The sequence below is a fragment of the Anabrus simplex genome, chromosome 6 (assembly GCF_040414725.1).
Source record: "Anabrus simplex isolate iqAnaSimp1 chromosome 6, ASM4041472v1, whole genome shotgun sequence".
In the NCBI taxonomy this organism is placed as follows: Eukaryota; Metazoa; Arthropoda; class Insecta; order Orthoptera; family Tettigoniidae; genus Anabrus; species Anabrus simplex.
The window spans coordinates 305,532,723-305,555,839 of record NC_090270.1 but is presented as its reverse complement, the minus strand read 5'-3'; the positions used below and the strand labels follow the sequence as shown (position 1 = coordinate 305,555,839).

Sequence of the window (23,117 nt, the reverse complement as noted above, 5' to 3'; positions counted from 1 at the left end):
ACGAGCTGAGCCAGTGGACGAATCAATGTCTCAACAACATGGGTTTTACAATCAATCAGCAAAAGTCAGCGAACAATATCAATTCGAACCATATCTTTGGAGAGAAGGTAAATGACGTGGAAGGATACAAATACCTAGGAATATTAGAAGACTCGAGAAATGTAATTAAACCCGAGAATAAAGTTATCATAGCCAACAAGATCGAATCATGGGTAACAAATGTATGCCAAACAAAGTTGAACGCGAGAAACCTGTTTGCAGCAATAAATGAGTATGCGTTATCAACTATTAACTATTATATTGGCCTGATCCCGTACGAGCACGAAGAATTTAACAACATTGATCTGAAGGTGAGAGGAATCTTGAGAGAGCATAATATCGTCAGAACAGCAGGTAATATGGAACAACTGTACCTGAAAAGACATGAGTTAGGAAGAGGACTACAAAATATTTCTGAGAAGGCCGAATTGATTTTACTAGAATTATGTAAATATTTGGCAACAAACACAAGAACGAAGTTTATCGCAGAAAGTGAAAGAAGAAATGCAACCCATCTTGGACTGATTGAAGAACATTTGAAACGGAAGTACCTAATTGAGGAAGGAAACGATGTCACGGTAAAAGTAGTTAAGCAGAAACAAAAACAGATGCGAATGGATCGAATCATGGCTAAGTCAATGCATTCCACATTGTTCCGTGAACAACAGGAGAAATTTGTTGACGTAAAACAGTCATCGTTATGGCTAAGGAGGGGAAATACATCTCCACAGGAAGAAGGAATGTTCTGTAAGATACAGACAGAAACATCTTCTTTAGTCATGGGAGTATATTCCAGAGGTGCCCACACTGCAACCAGGGCAATAAGACACTAGATCACCTGGCAACACAATGTGGAAGAATGCTTAATTTGGACTACAAGAAACGCCACAATGATGTTGTCAGATGCTTGCATTTCATGTTCACCAAAAAGTATGGGCTGAATAATTCTAAGAAAATAAAGAACTATAAAGTTGAAAATGTCATATCCAATCAGCGGATTAGAATAAAGTCAGACGTCATCATACAGACTGAGCTTCGCATTGAACACAATAAACCGGATCTGATGATACATGACCTTGTAAAGAATGAAATCCTATTAATTGAAGTTGGAATCACAAACAAAAATATCCTAAAACAGACTGAAACCACTAAAGGAAGAAAGTACGAGATGCTAGCCAACGAACTCTCACTTATGTAAAATGGGGCCAAGGTGACGATGGTCCCTGTGGTAATAACATGGGACGGGCTAGTTACCAACTTGTTCAAGAAGCACATGGACAAATTGGAAGTGAGCAAACAGCTACAGGCCTACCTACAGACCATTGTACTAAAAAGAACATGTGAGAGTGTGCTAATCGACTTCAGGCGCAGCAACTTGGATAACGAGTTGTGGACGGAGGACTTGCAAACAATGATGGACCAGATGGAGGCGGTCCTGGTACCGTAAATGGTGTGCAAGAAGTGTGTATATAAATGCGTAGAATCATTGGATGTAACATGGACTTAAAAACTAATTGAATAAATTTATTATTATTATTATTATTATTATTATTATTATTATTATTATTATTATTATTATTATTATTATTATTATTATTATTATTATTATTATTATTAACACTTCACTCGCCGCGGCGGTTCACCAATCAGGAAACGGACTGTTGACAAGATCACCCGATCTCCACTGCTGTGATAGGATAGTTCTAATCATGCAGCAAGTGTCAGAATGACAGCCTTCTGCATTTGTGGAAGTGTATAAGCCTATGTCCAGCCCGGCTTACGAATACCCATCTTATAAATTTCTATTTCGACATCATTCTCTTGCCTTATCCGAATACCGTTAACTGCTATTACGTCCTGATACATCGTGTTTGCGGTCTTAGCCTGTTCTTCTTCACTCCGCAAGCCTCATTGATATTAATAGTGAAGCAAAAATATGTGACTTGAATTTAATTTATCTCTTCACGTTCAGACAAGCCGATTTCATATCAATCTAGATTAAAGTGTTATCTTACTGAACACTGGCTTGTCAGGCAGTTGCTGACCAAGCTACGTAAGTGCTCCTCGACGATGGTGGACAATGTAAAGGAATGGTTCTAAGGTTTGACTTCACACTGCGTCTTAACAACACCTAAATTGTTCAATGGAGCAGGATTCTTCTTCTTCTGTTAATGATTCTACATCCTCTGAGGGGCTAGGCTCTGTTGAACGAACTCCTGATCTGTAATTAGGATGTCTCACAAGTGGTACTCCGTGGTCACACCGTGTGGGATGTGGTTTAACAATGACGAGATCCAAACAGTGTCTGATATTGCGACAGGTTCCTCTGCTTAATCCTTCCTTATAAGATATGAAAGCCATCTTAGTAAATAGTACTGATGATAGTATTTATTATTATTGTCCGTCTCTGTGGCGTAGTGGTTAGTCTGATTAGCCCAAATGTGATTTCTGACTTTGCCACGAAATATGGAAAGTGGTACGAGGGCTGAGAGATCAACTGGAGGGGTTCGATTCCCACCTCAGTCATCCTCAAAGTGGTTTACCGTGGTTTCCCACTTCTCCTCCAGGCAAATGTCGGAATGATACCTAACTTACGGCCACGGCCGCTTCCTTCCCTCTTCCTTAACTAGCCCTTCCAATCTTCCCATCCCCCCCCCCAGAAGGCCCCTGTTCAGCACTGCAGGTGAGGCCGCCTGGGCGAGGTACTGGTACTCCTCCCCAGTCGTATCCCCCGACCCTACGTCTCACGCTCCACGACACTGCCCTTGAGGCAGTAGAAGTGGGATCCTTCGCTGAGTCCGAGGGAGAAACCAACCCTGGGGGGTAAACGGATTAAGAAAGAAAGATTAATTATAAAATATCCGCAGGGTGTCTCCTGTTTTTTTCTGACCGGCTCCATGGCTAAATGGTTAGCGTTCTGGCCATTGGTCCAGAGCAGGCGTCTGCGACCTTTTAAGCATGAAGAGCTATTTAAAAGGTGAGCGCGCCGACGAAAATGCCACTTTTAAAAGCCCATTTTAACTTTTTTTTTTCTTATCCACGGGAAAACTACCGTTAAAAGAACTCGACAATGCAATTACCTTTTACATCTACGAAACAGAACTGCTGTTCCAAATCATTATTAAAATAATTTCTCTGAGTTCTCTGCCCCTTGTTATTGCTCATTCCTAAAGCGGCCCTTACACGATCAATAATATTGACAATGCAGTATGATATTGACAATAATATTGACCGTGTAAGGTGAAAAAACAAGTATTGACGGTAGATATTGAAGCGATATTGATGAAATCCAGATTTTCTGATCTCTGGGCGTCAATATTTGAAAGTGGAGGGGATATTGTCAATATTATTGATCGTCTAGGGGCGAACGTCAATAATATTGTCAATACTCAGTTGTTGCCGCGCTTTAGTAGGGAACGGAAGTGATCTTTGTGCGGTGTATTATGGATTATACGAGTGACCGTGAGACGATGTCTGAAGACTTTGAATTGGTAAACGAGTCAGGTGGAAGAAATAATGACGAGGGGACTGAACGCCCGGAAGACGAAGCCCTTCGGACCTTTATTGAGCAATTTGAACTGTCTCCAGAACTGTGGAATTGTGCAGACCGTAAATACAGTAATAAAACAGCTAGGATTGCTGCGCTTGACCGCCGCATCCCCTTTTTAGTGAGGATAAAGCCGGGGGCCAGAAGAGAAGATGTAAAGAAGAAAATAAACAGCCTACGAACCAATTTCAGGAAAGAGCTAAAGAAGATCGCCACATCAAAAAGGTCTGGAAAGAGCCCAGATGAGGTGTACAAACCTACCGCATGGACATTCTATGCTCTGTCATTTCTTGAAAGATTTGAAAAGCCAGTTGAGCAGCAGCCAAGTGAAGCAGAAGCACAGGAACCGGTGAGTCGGGTTTTCGTTTTAATTTACCTACTTTCGTCTGTTTACCTACATCTAAGTTGTTCTTATCTTGTATCTATATCTCGATATCTAGGATTTCCAAGATTAATTACAAATTTTCAAAGACAATTTGGGAAAATTGAATTGGTTGAAAAAACTGCTATTTCATTTTTTAAATGATAATTTGGTTGAAAAATAGCACATTTTTCCTTTTAACATCGTCGAAAAATTCTTCATTTGGTTTGGAACATTCTTAATTTGACAGAACAGACAGACGTCTGCACGGCGAGTTGAAGTAAGCCTCACTTCTTTTCTTTGTGCAGTAAATATTGTACTACTTATGTTATTGGATTGTGGCATCAGATGTAGGTTTGGGTACACTGTAATTTTAGAAAAGATGTAATAAAATGTCAACCGTTAAAACTCAGACAAAACTGTATTAAAAGTGCAGAAGATAGCATACTGACAATGTTGAAAAGTAACATTGCAAAACACATTATTGGGAACCTAGATACATTTTTCCTTCATTGTTATAGTAATGACAAAATTTGTCACGTATTGTCTTGGCACTTGAGGAACTGTTTCTGTGTGAAGTACTTTGCAAGGGTAACAAATTTTTGTCATCACAACCTCGATCAGTTGAGTTAAGGTATTGTTCATTTTCCTTTGCTAAAAAGTTGTGCAGGTAGCAGCACGCTGTGGTAATAATTGTCGCTTTACGAGGCTGTAGGTTGATAGGTTTTTGGAACACACCGAACCGCGAGCTCAAGATGCCAAATGCATTTTCAACCACCACGCGAGTTCGTGACAATCTCTCGTTAAACACCTGTCGTTCATCATTAAGTAATCTCTGAGAGTAGGGTTTCAACAAATTGGTATGTAGTGCAAATGCCTCGTCTGCTACAAATACATATGGCAAAACATCCATTGCATTCGGCAGCGGTCTAGGTGTGGATAAATTCGGTTGGTTTTCCAGGAATAATTCGCCAAATTTCGAGTAGAACATCACTCCCCCGTCAGATATTCGGCCGTTCATTCCAACATCTACCATTATAAACATTTTTTTTTTCATTAACCAAAGCTAACAGCACTATATTAAAAAAAAACCTTGTAATTGTAATACAAAGATCCCGAGTTATCTGGTTTGATTATAGGTACATGTTTCCCATCCAGAGAGCCCACACTATTCCAAAATTGGTATCGAATCTCGAATTCATGCTGCAGTAGTGGGAAACTGAAAAAATAGAAACATAATACGTTAAAAGTGTTACAGGTTAAAGAGTTGTACAAATGTACATAGTTGAATTATCACATTAGATGTAGGTGTAAAGATAGCTTGGTGGAAATGATGAACAAATTTTAAAAACGTCTGCCAGTAATACATTCACTGTATTATTCAACTCAACTCCTTGTTTTCAGATACCGATCCACGAAGAGGACGAAGGAGAGAGTGGGCTAATTAGGGACCGTGATCAGCTGGTATGCAATTCATCTGTATCTTCGATCATCCCTCCAACACCTTCTCGCCAAACTCCTCAAAATAAAAAAGGTAGGACGCAAGGTCCGATTGCTAAGCAAAATGAGCTTCTACAAAAGGCATGTTCATATTTGGAAAACTCGGTGAACCCTGACAGCAACATACCGACTATCGCAAAAGCTTGGGGAGAAAAACTGCTCACTTTAGATGCCAAGCAGAGACAGTTTGCTGAGAAAGCGATAAATGATGTGCTTTTTGAAGCAAGCTTGGGCACTCTCCATCGCAACTCCGTAAAAATAAATGAAGTACGTCAATGTCTAAGCCCTCAAAGTACCACAACAACCGGGAACAAGTAGTGGCAGCACTTCATCCTTATCCACATTCAATTATTCTTCTCCTACTCACAGTGATAACCCACTAAACAACAACAACAACAACAACAACCAACACCAGGATTTATCAGTGGTGACTTTTTTCAACACCTTCACAGATTGAGGATTTTGAATTTTGATTGATTATGATTGCCTTATTTCTTTTTTTTTCTGTTTAAGAAATACATAATTACTATCATCTTTTGTTTTAAATTATTTATTCAATATACGTTTCCCTACTTCTACTATCATGATAACTATTTTAATATAGGAAGTGAAGAGGTTGTGTGAAATGGCAGACTGATATACATAGGTAAGTAGGAAGGTATATGGAAAATGTATTGAGGATACTTACTTTCATGTAGTCTCGTAGGACATGAACAAGAGTTTCACCCATTTCAATTATAGCTTCGCTGATAGTTGCAGGCGACATGATGACAGAGAACTTCAAATCTGCAAACTTTCTTCCTGTAGCTAAGTACCTGAGTGTTAAGGCTGATCTTTCATTAACAGGGATGCATTCCCTCATGTTTGTGTTCTGCCTTCTCGAGAGTGGTTTTACCATCTGCAATAATTTTATGAATGTCCTTTCTTTTATTCTGAAATAATTGTGAAAATCCTCCACATCTGTCAATCTGATTTCCCTCAGCAGCCTCAAATGAGAATATTCTTCACGTTTTTTCAACCACTCTTTCATCCACCGTTTTCGCTGAACTCGACGAATACTTCCGATAGCCATAATTATAGCTACACAACCTTTTCTTCGATCGTCCATGTTTTCAAAATACACAACGCCACAAAAATTCATTTGAAAGGACACAATGTGACTAGTCCGAATGGTGGAAACAAACGTACTGAGCACATTTATTGATACAATTATTGACAATAATATTGACCGTGTAGGGTATGGCGATATTGACGGTGATATTGACAGGAGTAAACGACTGTATTGACAATACTGATATTGTCAATAACATTGATCGTGTAAGGGCCCCTTAAGACATAACTTCACTGTCCGCCACAGCATAATATACTGTCAATTACGTACCGGCCAATATGCTATCGTGAGACAGTCTCGCCAACCCCGTCTCTACCCCATCCCTATAGGGCAGAATCATGACCTTCCTGACCGTTTAGATAGATCACAGTACTATTACGGAGTTTCAAATTGGTTGGCCAAGGTGGACTGCTTAGCAAATAAATTTAAATTAATTAAATATTTATCAGAGGAAAGCAACGAGAAACTACCTCACTCCTCATTTCCCCAGTACGTCTCTTCAGTGATGCCTAGGCCATCCATGACAGCTAATGGTGAACCTGTTGAGGATCCAACCAGCCTTCGGGCTGAATACCCATCACACACATACAATATTTATCAAATTAAACTATCATAAAAATTGTACAGAATTACAAAAATATAAGGTGGGCGACAAATACATTGTCCGCCTCTGTGATGTAGTGGTTAGTGTGATTAGCTGCCACCCCCAGAGGTCCGGGTTCGATTCCCGGCTCTGCCACGAAATTTGAAAAGTGGTACGAGGGCTGGAACGGGGTCCACTCAGCCTCGGTAGGTCAACTGAGTAGAGGTGGGTTCGGTTCCCACCTCAGTCATCCTAGAAGTGGTTTTCCGTAGTTTCCCACTTCTCCCCCAGGCAAATGCCGGGATGGTACCTAACTTACGGGCACGGCTGCTTCCTTCCCACTCCTAGCCCTTTCCTACCCCCTCGTCACCACAAGACCTGTCTGTGTCGGCGCGACGTAAAGTGGATTATTAAAAAACGTAGTTTTGTCAAGAGTGCGCAGATCCATGTACGTCAAGGTAAGTTACAACTCTGAGCTACTACTGCACTCTATATGGTTTGTAAGGAAATGCCAGTCCGCCTCTGTGATGTAGCAGTTAGTGTGATTAGCTGCTACCCCCGGAGGCCCGGGTTCGATTCCCGGCTCTGCCACGAAATTTGAAAAGTGGTACGAGGGCTGGAACGGGATCCACTCAGCCTCGGGAGGTCAACTGAGTAGAGGTGGGTTAATTTCCCACCTCAGTCATCCTAGAAGTGGTTTTCCGTGGTTTCCCACTTCTCCTCCAGGCAAATGCCGGGATGGTACGTAACTTAGGCCACGGCCGCTTCCTTCCCTCTTCCTTGCCTGCCCCATCCAATCTTCCCATCCCTCCACAAGGCCCCTGTTCAGCATAGCAGGTGAGGCCGCCTGGACGTGGTACTGGTCATTATCCCCAGTTGTATCCCCGACCTAAAATCTGAAGCTCCAGGACACTGCCCTTGAGGCGGTAGAGGTGGGATCCCTCGCTGAGTCCGAGGGAAAAGCCGACCCTGGAGGGTAAGCAGATTAAGAAGAAGAAGATAAATACATTGACAAAGGGCGCCATGGCGGTCCAGAGGGTCCCGGGTTCTATTTGCGGCCGGGTCGGGGCTTTTAACCTTAATTGGCTAATTTGTCTGGCTCGGGGACTGGGTACCTGTGCAGCTCCATCATTAACAGTCATCTTAGGTAGTACCCCATCCTCACAGACATGCAGTTCACTTATAGGCCATCTACTAGAAAAAAGACCTACATCAGACCTCTCCGGAGGCCATACGCCGGTAATCTTGTTGTTTTCTAAGTTCCTTCCCTCCCTTACAGTGCACAGAAGCAGTTAGCTAAGGGCATAGTTAGGAAAAGCATGGCGCACGCACCTCCTTGACCGCGAGAATATAACAGTCACTCCATTCTTGCGCACTCCGCTGCTTAGTTGACCTTGAATGTAGCAAAAAATGACGATTCCTTTTCACAGTTCACAGATTACCGGCGTATGGCCTCCGGAGAGGTCTGATGTAGGTCTTTTTTCTAGTAGATGGCCTATAAGTGAACTGCATGTCTGTGAGGATGGGGTACTACCTTGAGCGATATTCGCAAGAAACAAGAAAACATATTTGGTACGAGTGAAAAACGGCTGAATCATCTGAGTTGAAGGCTATTGACATCATCATGTCTTACTAGTACATAAGCTTGGGGTGTTCGACAATCAAAATTACTATCTACAAAGTAATTGGAAATTCTAAATGGACTTTTTTTTTTGTTGCTAGTTGCTGTACGTCGCACCGACACAGATAGGTCTTATGGCGACGATGGGACAGGGAAGGGCTAGGAGTTGGAAGGAAGCAGCCGTGGCCTTACTTAAGGTACAGCCAGAGTATTTTCCTGGTGTGAAAATGGGAAACCACGGAAAATCATTTTCAGGGCTGCCGACAGTGGGGTTCGAACCTACTATCTCCCGAATACTGGATACTGGCCGCACTTAAGCGACTGCAGCTATCGAGCTCGGTAAAATGGACTATTAATAGACTACTTATTATGAACACTTTCCAGGTTTGATAAAAGCAAAGCAAAGTCATCTCCGTACAGTCCATGAAGGCCCTTGGAGGGGTGGAAGGTAAAGGTTTCCACCATTCGTAACCTCGGTACGTGATGGGGTAGAGTTGGTTAGCTCTACGTCCGGTCGCCTTTACCCGGTACTCATTTTTGGTGTAGACTGAGTGAACCTCAAGGCCATATGCACCTCTTGAAGTGGAAATCTCGTTTCTTAAATTTTACTACTTCCTGACGGGCATTCGAACCCACGTCCTTCCGGAAAAAAACGAGAACACCTTTACCGCCTCGGCCAGGCAGCCCCTTTCCAGGTCTGATACGACATTCGAATGGAATCATACAGGTATTTTAGTATTTCTTTCTTAATCTGTTTACCCTCCAGGGTTGGTTTTTCCCTCGGACTCAGCGAGGGATCCCACCTCCACCACCTCAAGGGCACTGTCCTGGAGCGTGAGGCATTGGGTCGGGGATACAACTGGGGAGGATGACCAGTACCTCGCCCAGGCGGCCTCAACTGCTATGGTAAACAGGGGCCTTGTCGGGGAATTAGAAGATTGGAAGGGATAGACAAGGAAGAGGGAAGGAGGAGAAGTGGGAAACCACGGAAACCACCTCCAGGATGGCTGAGGTGGGAATCGAACCCACCTCTATTCAGTGGACCTCCAGAGTCTGAGTGGACCCCGTTCCAGACTTCGTACCACTTTTCAAATTTCGTGGTAGAGCCGAGAATCGTACCCGGGCCTCCGGGTGTGGCAGCTAATCACACTAACCACTACACCACAGAGGCGTACTAGTATTTCCTTACAAACCATACTGAGTGCAGTAGTAGCTCGGAGTTGTAACTTACCTTGACGTATATGGATCTGTGTACTCTTGAGAAAACTACGTTTTTTAATAATCCGCTTTACGTTGCGCTGACACAGACAGGTCTTGTGGTGACGAGGGGGTAGGAAAGGGCTAGGAGTGGGAAGGAAGCAGCCGTGGCCTTAATTTAGGTACATCCCCAGCAGAACAGTGCGTAGAACTGCCCAAAACGAATCCCATCAACAGCGGCGTATGCACTCAGTCCGTATGACCTCTGTGAAGAGGTTCGGAATTTAACCCAGGCTTTTGGCACGCGTTCTGGTGATTAGAAATTCTATAACACCACCTACCCTACCCTGTCGGCCTACGTTCGGACGGTGAAAAATATTTCAAAGAACAGGACGCGACCCTGCTAACCACGCTGTTATACCAAATACTCTTCACGCGTTAACGACAATGGCCATCGGGTGGAGCGGTCTCTTTTGTGCTTATCGATAAAGATAAACCTGGAATGGAAAAATGATTCATTCATTTTGATGAAAGATAGTATTTTTCACTGAACTTTTCGGGTATGATGGTGATCATTGCACTGTTCTTGTAACCCATAACTGGTACACGCGAAATCTTTAGGCTAGTATCTCTTGGCCAAGAATATTCATTTCAGGCAAGAAATCAGTAGAACCCTCAGAAGCACCCAGTACCTGCTTACACTCTCTCTCTTATTGGTCACACCCATTAGGTAGCTAATGCACATACACACTCTTGAAGTGTAAGGGGAGGTGGAGAAAACGAAGTACGAGGATATCTAGCATGATCGAAACACACGCGGAGGGGAAGGGGTACTTGCTTCCCCGCCTGTCCACATGTCCCACTGGCTCGACAATGAAGGGAGAGGGGAATGCAGGGAGGAACCATACGGCTCCCTCAAGGTAACAGACGTAATGTGTATGTCAACTCACTGAGGGTCAAATTCTCCAGTTTCTTTGTAATTCTTGTGTGCGAAGTCTGGCTGAAATGTTAGTGGTCTCAACTATGACCACTCAACCACTGTAAGAAAGATAGCCATACCATTCATCATTTGTGCATGCGGGACACTTATAAGTAGAAATTGCGGGGCTGGAGGGCCAGTTTTTATACAAAAATAGATAAAGTTGTAGGGAATTCGCTGTCTGTACTTTCGTTTTTGGCCAGTTTTTCAGATATTTATCCGTTTTAGATCAACTGAAGACCATATCAGTGGTTTTTATTTTTCGTGTCTGTTTGTCTATTCCACCATTACGGCGAAACGGCTGGATAGATCTTGACCAAACTTCATATTGAGAGTGCACTCATCCCGGGGAATGTTTTGATACGCATACTGTGATAATTACTATTATATAAGAAAATAAGAATATAATACTGAATCGCCGCACTTCATGGTGCCACTTGTGCTTCCCCTCGGGTTTCCACATAAAATATGCCCTACTTTTAGGCAATCACCTTGTAATTATCTGATTGATTACACATACAATAACCGGAAATACTAATACTTTAACTTGTGATTGACGCCAGCTACAAATAAATGTAACAAGTATAGAGCGAGGATCTTGAATATCTCTAGGGTTTGGGGTAATAGCTTACTTGAGAGCATAACCTAGAATAGGATCTGGGAAAAGGATATTGTCGTTTGGTTCACAACTATTATTTAGGATTACCTGCTTTACCATAAAATAAAGCAATTCATTGCAGTTGATACTAAACCATTTATACTTTTAAATTTTGAAATAAAATAGTGAGATTTGCTGCGATACTGACATTACAATATAAAAGTCTTAAAGTAAAACGGAACGAAGCTCTAGGCATTAAATTTAAAATACACTTGACCGGACATTTGAAATCTTCATATAGGAAATGTATTCCTCACTGGTTCATATTACAGTTGCAAGTAATCAGCTTCATTTTCCGTATCAAAATCTAATCACTAAAATTTACACTATTGAGATTCTTCCACCGTTTTGATACTTTATTTTGCCTTTTGGCAAATTTTTTATTTATATGTCAACAGTACATGTTTCGTTCCTTATTTAGGATAATCCTCAGCTGTTATAGTGGCTTAGGTGAATGGTTAACATTTTAAACACATAGATTTACAAATACATTGATTCACTTAAAAACTAAATACGAATGAAGATAGATGATATTAAAAACAATGTGGGGTTAGTGTGTTACTGGTATGAGAGCAGATGATTACATGGTTGATTGACTTAAAACTATGTCTATTCATTAGAATAGTTGTTCAAAAGAATTCACTTTGTTACATAAAAAGTCTGTATGCAATTAATTTTTTTTTTAAAGTTTAACTTCATAGCATTGTTCGAATTGTTAAAAGTTTTTCTTCCTTTCCTTCCAGGTAAGTTGTTGTATGTTGTGTGCTTGCTTATAGTGCTTTTGATTTAGTCTAATGTGGAAACTTTGGAGCTGATTGCTGATCTATTAATGTGAAGGGAGCCTCGTTTCAAATTTCTTGCTATAGCTGAATTCCGATTCTACTGTGACCCTGGAGGGACGTTTGGTCCGCGAGAGGTATTTTATTTCCCTCAAACCCTCCGAACAAGTCCGGCGAGCCCAGTTTGTATAGATGGAATATGGAGAAGAAAATCATCCCAGGAGATATATTGTCATTCTGAAAAAAAATTCTCACACTTTTCGGAAAAGACGATTGAAATTTTATGGACACTTTATCAGAATGAATACTGACAGGCTAACTAAAACAATTCTCAACCTGGCCTTTTCATTAAAAACCAAGAACAACTGGCTTCGTGAAATTGAAACAGATCTACAGGAAATCAATATCTCAGAAGACATTGTACAGGACAGATGTAAATTCAGAACAAAAATCGACAATCACCACTTTGAAGACAAACCCAACACCAGAGCTACTATAACTTGGACAGAAGAACGAAGGAAGAAGCTCAGCGAGAGGATGAAGAGATTTTGGGAGGAAAAGAAGGCCAACACATCAGCTAAGCAAGTTCAACCGTACTCCTGAGTAGAGCATAACGATGTAATAATAATAATAATAATAATAATAATAATAATAATAATAACAATAATACCCGTGTGGGGATTTACCGGTTACCTCCATCGGGCGCGTCCCATTGGAATTGGGGAAGCTCACTGGCTCTGCCGCCAGTAGAGTCAGAGGGTAGTAGGGAAATAAAATACCACCGTGAAAAAAGAAACTGGTCCCTTGCCAGGGTTACGGCGAAGGCTGGTAAATGACCAGAAGCCAGAAAACATCTTGAGGCAACGTCTAGGGCTAACAACCCTAGTTGTAAAAGGATGGGTACCCGTCCAAAGCAAAGTCAAGTCAAAAAGCATGATGGCACAACATTTCAAGAAACATACCCCAGGGGGTAAATCTTCGGATAAATCCCTCGTCGTGAACGCCACGGCGCACGAGTCTCGTTCGGATTATGGGGGAGACTCGATATCATGCAAGAGACGAGTCGGAGCGTCTCGGTGTACCCCGAAGAGTCAAAAACTCAGGCCAAAATCTAAAACCTTTCTAGCAACTTTCAACATAAATTCACTTACACAAACTGGCAAGCTGAAAACCCTCACCAAAGCTCTTCACGAAAATCAGATATCCATAATGGCCCTACAGGAAACAAGGTACCCAGATGAAGAGATTTTTAAATCCGAAGGCTACCGATTTTTCAAGAGCAAAGCGCAAAGAGGAATCCTCAATGGAGCTGTGATGCTTGGAACCGAGTTTGCTGTTAGAACCAAGATCCTTAAATCGGTTGCAAATTTCGAACCTGTGAATGACAGATTGTCTATACTCACAATTAAATGCGCGAACAAAACCTACGCCCTAGTTAACGCACATGCTCCTACAAACGATAAGAACAAGTCTGATCCAGACGAAGTTGATAATTTCTGGGACCTACTGGATGAAAAATTAAACAAAATCCCCAAACACCATGTCAAGCTTGTTTTGGGTGACTTCAATGCCCAACTAGGTCGTGAACAGAAGTACAAGAAAGTTATAGGAAATTACCCTGCTCACAAAAGAACCAATCCCAACGGCAAAAGACTGGTGTCCATTTGCGAAAATCACAACCTGCAGGTCATGTCGACCCACTTTCGCCATCTACCCAGAAAGCAAATGACTTGGCGTTCTCCCGTCCAAGCTCTCGGAGAGTTCCAAATTGATCATGTTGCAATCTCTAGGAGAAACAGCCCTGAGATTATGAATGTCAGGGTAAAGAAAGGCATCAATGTGGCCTCAGATCATTATATGTCTCTTAACAAATTCAAACCAATTCCCGCAAACACAAGGAAGACAACCAAACAGATCACACGCTTCGACAATGATAAACTTCGGCAAAGGGTCGAGGAGTTCCAGGAGAAGGCTAGACCAAATGACTGTGATTTTAACAACGCCAAAAGTCTCCTTGTTGAGGCCGCCAAAGATGTTGCAGAAATCAAGAGAAGCAAAAAGCATGCCTGGTGGAATAGTACTTGCGAATCAGTCCTCCAAGAAAGACTCAATGCGTGGAAACAGTACTACTTTACGAAATCAGAAAATGATTGGGAAACCTACAAAACCCAACGTGCCCAAGCAGCTAGGGTGTTCAGAACTGAGAAACATAAATACGAAAAATCTCTCATTGAAAAGATAGAACAAAACTTTAGGAAGAATGAAAGCAAAGAGTACTACAGAGCCTTCAAACGCAAACTCACTGCTTTAAACCACCATCTCTATGCTTTGAGCGAAAGGACGGCACACTGGCGACGTCAAATGAAGAAAATTGCAGCATTCTGGCAGATTACTTCAAGAATTTACTTAATTGCTCTAAACCGCAAAGCGCCATTGAGACCAAGGAACCCTTACTCAGGTACCCAGATTCCAGACCACCCGACAGAGATGAAATCAAGCGCCACATTGCCCGTCTCAAAAATAACAAAGCGCCGGGGGAAGACTCAGTAATAGCAGAACTATGGAAATATGCACCAGAGGAATCACTTGATATCTTGCAAAAGCAAATAGAAAAAATTTGGAACAAGGAGACCCTACCCGAAGATTGGAAAATAGCTTTGATCCATCCATTACACAAAAAAGGCAGCATGAAGAACATCAACAACTACAGAGGAATATCTTTGCTACCCGTGACTTACAAAATTCTATCACTTGCCATCCTGGAGCGTTTGGAAGCACAAGTCGAACATCAAATAGGTGAATAACAAGGAGGGTTCAAAAAAGGTCGCTCAACAGCTGAACAGATCCAAAATCTCAAAACGATCATCAGATATTGTACACTAAGATCCAAGCAGTATGTGTGTGTCTTTGTGGACTTTAAGAAAGCGTACGACTCCATTGACCGAGAAGTCCTGCTAAACATCTTAAATGAATTTGGAGTTGATTTGAAACTGCTGGCATTAATTAGAGCCACCCTGACCGATACAAAATCCAAGGTGAAGTTCCACGGATGTCTCTCGCATTCCTTTGACATCAAAACAGGAGTCCGACAAGGTGATGGGCTATCCCCGATACTCTTCAACTGTGTTCTTGAAAAGATCATCAGAACCTGGCGGGTGAGATTACAGGAAACCAACTACAGTCCATTGAGAATAGGAACCAAATCCAAGGGGATCGCAACAGACTGCTTAGCATTTGCCGATGATATTGCTGTTCTCTCAAACGGCATAGAAACCGCTAGAGCTCAAGTTGAAATTTTAAAGGAAATTGCCGAACAAACTGGTTTGCAGATATCGTTTGAGAAAACAGAAGTAATGACTAACATCAAAGAGGCTCCACCAAAACTCCATACAAAATAGGGGACATCACCCGAGTAGACAAATTCAAATACCTGGGTGAGATCATCATAAAAAATGGACTGGACAAAGAAGCACTTCAGGAGCGAGTACGCAAACTGGAAATAGCCTACCAAACATCCCGCACAATCTACAACAAAAAATGCCTTTCACAAAACACCAACATACGTCACTATGAAACAGTTCTGAAGCCAGTAGTTCTATATGCAGCCGAAACCCTGTCTCTATATGCCAACAAAGGACTCCTTGAAGAACTGGAGAAAAGAGAACGCAAAATTGTAAGAGGAATCTTAGGATCAAAGTACAGAAATGGAATCCATCAAAAGAGATCCAACAAGGAAGTCTACAGCAAAATAGAGAAAATTACCGACACAATCAGAAAAAGACAGGCACGATTTTACGGTCATCTGAAAAGAATGGACGGAAGAAAATTAACTAAAGAAATCTTTCACTTTTTTGATTCAAACCCCAAAACCACAATTCCCTGCTTTAGAAATACCAAAGAAGACCTGCAAATGCTACATATCTCAGCTGAAGACGCCCTTAACAGAGATCTCTTCCGCAAGAAAATATTGACGAACGGACTAAACTGAGACGAGCAACCGAAGAGAAGACACGGTGCCCCTTGGACAGAGGAGCGTAAGCAGGCCCACTCACAAAGAATGAGGGAAATTTGGGCTCTAAAGAAGGCCAAGTTCAGTGTCAAATGCAACAAGACTTAACGTGGTCCTTGATGGCCCCAGCGAATTATATAATAATAATAATAATAATAATAATAATAATAATAATAATAATAATAATAATAATAATAATAATAATAATAATCTTAGACGTAAGTAGATACTGAGGGAAATTTTTATAGGTTTTAGCTTAAAGTTAAGTGGTTAGTCATACAGTAAGCGTGATCTTCGTTTGTTGTCAACATTAAGATGTTCGTGGTCAACAGCAACAATTCTCAACGAAAGGTTGTAGGTGTAATGACAGCAAGACAGTTCATCATCCGCATAGGAGTTGGTTAAACAGCCTGTGATCGTACCGCACGTTTTGTTCTTAGCCGAGTCCATATCTCCACCATGAGATGATTTATACCATACGGCATATGCGTATTCTGGGGCTGTGGACTTAAAGGCTTGTAGTAACGCCCTAGTTTCCGTCTCTTAACTTCCATAAGATGTTATTTCTGACAATTACTTTCTACTTGTTGTCACAGCGACGTGTTTTGAGGGTGATGGGATAGTCCAAAGTAATTGTGAGGTATTCTGAAGTGAAAGAGTGTTCAAGAGGCGTATATTATTATTATTATTATTATTATTATTATTATTATTATTATTATTATTATTATTATTATTATTAAACGAGCGTTGTCACCATCATCAGCCTCCAAATTGAAAATTTATCTTCTCGTCTCTTTGTGCAACGATGTAGGCCTAGATCAATTGTTATTGATACCTCATGAAATATTAAAACAGTGAGATGAACATTGTTGGGTAATTCAACTTTGTCCTTAATATTTCAGATAAAGATGGCCCTTCTGAGCGATTCCTGGACTTTGGATTTCGGAGTTATCCTACTGGCAGTTTTCGGCGTAGCCTATGCTTTCTTCACTCGAAACTACAGAAAATGGGAAAAGAAGGGCATTCCTTTCTTAAAACCCTTGCCCTTTGTCGGAAACTTCAAGGATATGGTGCTGGCTAAGAGAAATATTGGGGAAATAATCCAAGAGGCGTATGAGAAAGGCAAGGGAAAACCCTTCATTGGAATCTTTGCTTTTGATCAGCCAATGTTGGTGATTCGAGATTTGGATGTGGTCAAGACTGTGTTGGTGAAGGATTTCAACTATTTCATGGACAGGAACTTCTCTCTTGACGAAGACGCAGATCCCTTGGTTGGCAGGACGCTATTCTCTATCAACGGGAATCGCTGGAGGCACCTCAGGATGAAGCTAAGCCCAACTTTCACTTCAGGGAAGCTGAAGAAGATGTTCGAGTTTGTGGATGAATGTGGCAAGGAATTGGTTACTTGCGTGAACAAATATTCAGGTGAGAATTATCAAATAATCATAACCAAAGTTAACTCAGTGGTACATAAGGAACAGTTTTATACCCACAAGTCATTGACGAGAAGCCGACGTATAGAACTGTTCAGTATGGACATAACATTTTTAATATGTAGTTTAGTTCATGTGACAGTCAGAAGACAGAACACTTCGAACTCCTCATTTACATTGAACGGTTTAAAAGCTTCCTAAATGAACATCCCAGTTGGAATTCAAAAGAACTGTAAAACTTAGAAATTATATCCATCAGTTTGTAAACCAAGTATGACAGAGATGGTGAAGGATATTTTAAAGGGGTTTGAAAGTGACAGATGATAATTCACCGTTAGGTAAATGAGAATTTTACGAAGTTGATCATAGTGATGGGTCTAGCCCACGGTCCGAGAGCTCTGTACTCCGACCGACCAACCAAGGAGAGGAGGGATGGCTATGGCTCTACCGTGGCTCTACGCCTCCGTATTCGGAATACAGATGGGGACTATCCCGACCGTCGGCTGTACTGAGAACGGTTTTCCGTAGTTTTCCATTCTCCTGCACTAATGCAGGGACCGTTCCTAGTATAGGCCACGGCCGCCAACCCACTCACCTCCGAATATCTCCTTCACAGAAATTAAGTCTTCCCACGCCTGAGGGACTTCACACCATAATGGTCAACTCTCTTAGATCCGTATTGACTTAAAATTAATAATACATTCATTTAAACACCTTGTTCCACCTATACTATTAACATATAGCAATTGAGGCTTTCAGGGTCGGCGCTACAAATCATGTCAGTGTTTTCCAGGCTTGTAGGCCGTGAGTATTTAGGCTGTGAGATATGCAGACCACATTGGCTTCTGATTGGCTAAATTTGTGCCATTGAGGTTTCTGATTAGTTAGTGGGCGTGGCTTATTAAATAAAATGGCGGGTTTAGCCCCACCCTATCATATTATGCAGCATTGTAATTGGCTTAAGAAAGAAAATGGCAGTCTTAGTCCTGCGTTACTGAAACACGTTGCTATCGTGATAGAGGGCAGCACGGGCAAGGAGAATGGGGATCACGTGACTGATGACGTCACAAGAGAAGGTAATTCGAATTGCTGTTATTTTGATAGTCAGCTGTCACTTTGGCAGACACGTGGGAGGGAGCTTAGTGCTGCGCACATGTACGGGCATAACCTAACTCACTGACTAAGAGAGCAAGCTTAACCTCACCCTGCCTACGCGTTGACCTAAATATAAATGTGACACCACAAACGCGGGGGATTTGAATTTTACAGACTTTGACAGTTACATGAGGGCATGTGCTGTGCTCTGGTGGAAAACTGCAGGTGTACTGTCACCTTCTGGGCTGGAATGAAAACTTGTGTACATAAAAAGAATGTAGAATGAGCCATCCCATTCTGCGGCAGTTAATTAACTGAAAAACATCGCGATCCTATATTTTCTGTGATACACGGAAAACCACAGAATCATGGACATAAACGAGAGGGCGAGAAGAAATTCGTTGGCTGTTCACCTGTTAGTAGCCTCGTGCAATCGCGATCACAATAATTCCGGGTGGAAAAGGAAACAGGTAACGTTTGGACGACGTTTCTGGCCAACCCTGAGGATGAAGGAGAAGTAACTAAGGCAACGTCACACGCGTTCGTCTTCCAGGAGGTGTGGCTTGCGACGTTGCGCACTCAGAGGTCACTCCCAACTCCATATTTTTGGGAACTAAGTAAGATGTTTCTATGGTTAAACATTCTGGCTATACTAGCTTTTCCTAATCAAGGAAACAATTAATGAACTGTAATTTAATTGCGATGAAGTGTGTACGATGTAATCCCACCCCAATGTACGGCATTTACTTGTTATCTGAATCCAAATTAATTTAAAAAAAGGCAATTTTAGAACACCGGGGTTAATTTATGAAAGGGCCATTGTTGTCAATAATTTACCCATTAAACTTATCATTTCATTTTAACATAAGTAACTGAAAGAAAGCTCAAAGCGACATGAGAACTGAGCATGTTTATCAAGAAACATGAAATTGAGATTTCCACTAAACTTGGTGTGTATTCATTAACGATTTCTGTCGCCGACAAAAGTTGCCCTCTATTCTCAAACCCATTTGGTCAGTACAATACAACAGGTTCCCTGTCGCCAAAGGTCCAACACTTACGAGGTTTTCATTGTACACACAGGTAGCAGCTTTAGTAAGGAGTAAAAACATTTGCTGTCCATAGTCAGAAGATCGATGCTTATCCCGCGAAATATGAAATAAATATTTGGCGCGCACCTGTCACGAAGTAACTCATCCACTCAGAAGACAACACCAGTATACGGTCTGTTCTTTTGATCCTTGGTTCATGCCACTGCCGGCTTCAATACACAGACGAACAATGGTTGCTATGGATACAATTGTTTAGTGAAATTGATGACACTAATATTCCAGATATACCTCCCCTCCCCCAAGCCAAAAAACATTAAAACGTTGGTTATAAAATTGTTGTCAAGTAATAAAGAAATAGAGCATTAGTAACAATTCTTCAGGGGAATAAATATTATTTTTATAATCGTTCTCGGAATACGTTCTTCGGCTCCTGTACTGTTCGATTCCCGGACTGGCCGGTGATTTTAACTCTACCTGATTAATTCCAGTAGCGTGTTTGTGTTCGTATTATGGACACTGGGTAGAGTTGAGGGTAGAACTAAGCACAACAAAAGATCCCACCTTATTCCAATCCTATAAAACATAGAACACTCAAATTTTACACAGGTACTATATAGTTCTTCTTTAACCAAAAGAAAAAAAGAAAATGGCATGATTTACGCATTAATTTCCAAAATAAGAATGTTTTAATTCCAAGTGTAAAGTATCATTTTAATGTATTTTTCTATAAAGGTACACTTTTTCCCGAAACCGTTGAACCAGTTGAAGTAATATTTGTTTAGAATATTCACAGGAATAGTAACTATACAACAGGTGAAAGATACTGTATCTTGAATGAATAAAATATTGATCACAAGATAAAGTTAAATATAAAATAAATATCAAAATATGGTGGTTCAAGCTTAATATTTTTTATGACGTAGTTTTTTTTTTTTTTGCTAGTGGCTTTACTTCGCACCGACACAGATAGGTCTTATGGCCACGGTGTGATGTGAAAGGCCTAGGTGTGGAAGGAAGCGGCCGTGGCCTTAATTAATGTACTTTACAGTATAAAAATATGATTGTTACCCTACAGCTACGCTAAGGCAAAGCCCCAACATTTGCCTGGTGTGAAAAAAAGAAACCACGGAAACCCATCTTCAGGGATGTTGACAGTGGGGTTCGAACCAGCTATCCCTGAATGCATGTTGATAGCTACGTGACCCAAACCGCGCAGTGGAAGCGACCGTGGTCTTAATTAAGGTACAGGCCCAGCATTTGCTTGGTGTGAAAATGGGAAACCACGGAAAACCATCTTCAGGGCTGCCGACAGTGGGATTCGAACTAGCAATCTCCCGTATGCAAAGACGTAGTTGTTATGAAAATTAATATATTATCTCACCTAGTATGTAAATCTATGTCTATAAATCATATGTTCAGTTGCATATTTCTGGGCCGCATTCTGCAAAAAGTGCACCTTTAGATAAAAATAAATTTAACATAATATTATACACATGAAATTTAAAAATATTGTTTTTTGGAAATTAATGCATAAACCATGCCAAATTTTTTGTTTTGGGTTAAAGAAGAAATGTATAGTGCGTGTGGAAAATTTTGAGTGTCCTATGTTTAATAGGATTGGAATAATGTGGCATCATAAAAACAAGTTTAATTGTGCTTAGTTCTACCGCCTACTCTATCTTGTGTCCTTAATACAAATCTTCCCCTACATACAATATTTCACGCTACAAACCACCGGAGAAATTCTCAGTAGTGAATATACCTCTCCACATAGTCATTAAAAGAATCTGACTGTTAAACTGGGCTTAATACAGATAATGTGTCGACCCCAAGTACAGTACATTCGAAAAGAACAAGAAGAAGAAGAATATTCTCAAAATATTTCTTACTTTCAATTGTGTTTTAATTAGGGATACCATACGTCCGCATTTATGTGGACAAGTCCGTATTTTCGACATTTAATGTAGCGTTCGCGTACATTTTTACGAATTCTCCTGAAGTCCGCATTTTTATTTTTGTTTTTTTGTTGCTTGCTTGTTGTTTAAAGGCGGCTTAACATCTTGGTCATCGGCCCTTTTTATTTTGAGAACATCTTTTGATTTTTATAATCATCTCGTATCGACAACAAGTTATATATTTTTATATCAATTATTGAATAACATCTGTTACGCTAACAGAACTGATAATATCGATTTACTTTGCTTACAACCGATGTATCGATTTTTTAGCTGGCTTAGAGAAATATTAGATGATGATTATTGTTTTAAGAGGAAGTACAACTAGGCAACCATCCTCTATTAACACTAATCAGGGAGAAAAATTGAAGGGATCCGACACTCCGAAAAATGAAGAAAGACAAGGGCCACGAAGGGCGTAAAAACTAAAGATTCCCTAGGCCTCAAGTGCTTTAATACCATCGGTTCGGAAAAAAACAGTAGTTGACCAAGGGAGGTCGAATGGTGTAGATGAAAGTGAGGAGCCTGGCACAAGTAAGTGGATGAAGAGCCAGGACTCAGCTAAGGGCCCCGTGATCGCCAACACATGCTCCCAAGTTGAGTGCTCCTGGACCCCTTTTAGTCGCTCTTATGGCATGCAGGGGATACCGTCCGTGGTATTCTACCGCCCCCACCTATAGGGTGATTAGATAAATATGAACCAAGCCAGAAGAAAAGGCGCAAATACATTGTAATAATGAAGAAGAATTTAGTGAATTACTTAAATATCGCAGTTCCTTGTAGTGCTCTCCCATAACACTTGTGTCCAGGAATTGTTCTACTTAGTAAAGGCACATCGGACAAAGGAGAGAAACAGACTGGCAGTCAATCCTTTAAAAGGGATTGTAATGTTTGAATTTAATTTTAGACATGTGAATTGCAAAAGCTATTTTAAAATGTATTATTTGTGCGTACGAAAGGAACTGTTGAAAAAGTTTCAGTCCAGCGATAAATACCCTTGGGACATGGGCTCTAAAGTGTAGGTATGTGTGATGTATGTACAGGTAAACCTCGTTATACGCGGATTCGTTATCCGTGATTTTGCATATGCGCGATTTTGGTTTTAAGTGTAGTTTTGCCATCTGTTAACTATTCGTGGAAACTCGAATGCCTCAAGGCGGATACAGACATGCGTTCCGAACTCTGTAACTTACACTAA

General features: G+C 41.1%; 1 protein-coding gene across 3 annotated transcripts in view; it reads left to right on the top strand.

Annotated features, from left to right (window-relative positions):
• Window positions 1–23,117, top strand: part of LOC136876516 (cytochrome P450 6k1) — a 102,729-nt gene that overhangs the window by 58,109 nt on the left and 21,503 nt on the right. For 2 of the 3 annotated variants that reach the window (XM_068228458.1, XM_068228456.1), the window contains exon 2: window positions 17,287–17,809. In XM_068228458.1, coding sequence (XP_068084559.1) covers window positions 17,293–17,809 — 517 coding nt within the window. In that variant the 5' untranslated portion in view covers window positions 17,287–17,292. Of the gene's footprint in view, window positions 1–5,351; window positions 5,412–17,286; window positions 17,810–23,117 lie in introns of all 3 variants that reach the window. The other variant, XM_068228457.1, reaches the window with a different exon arrangement.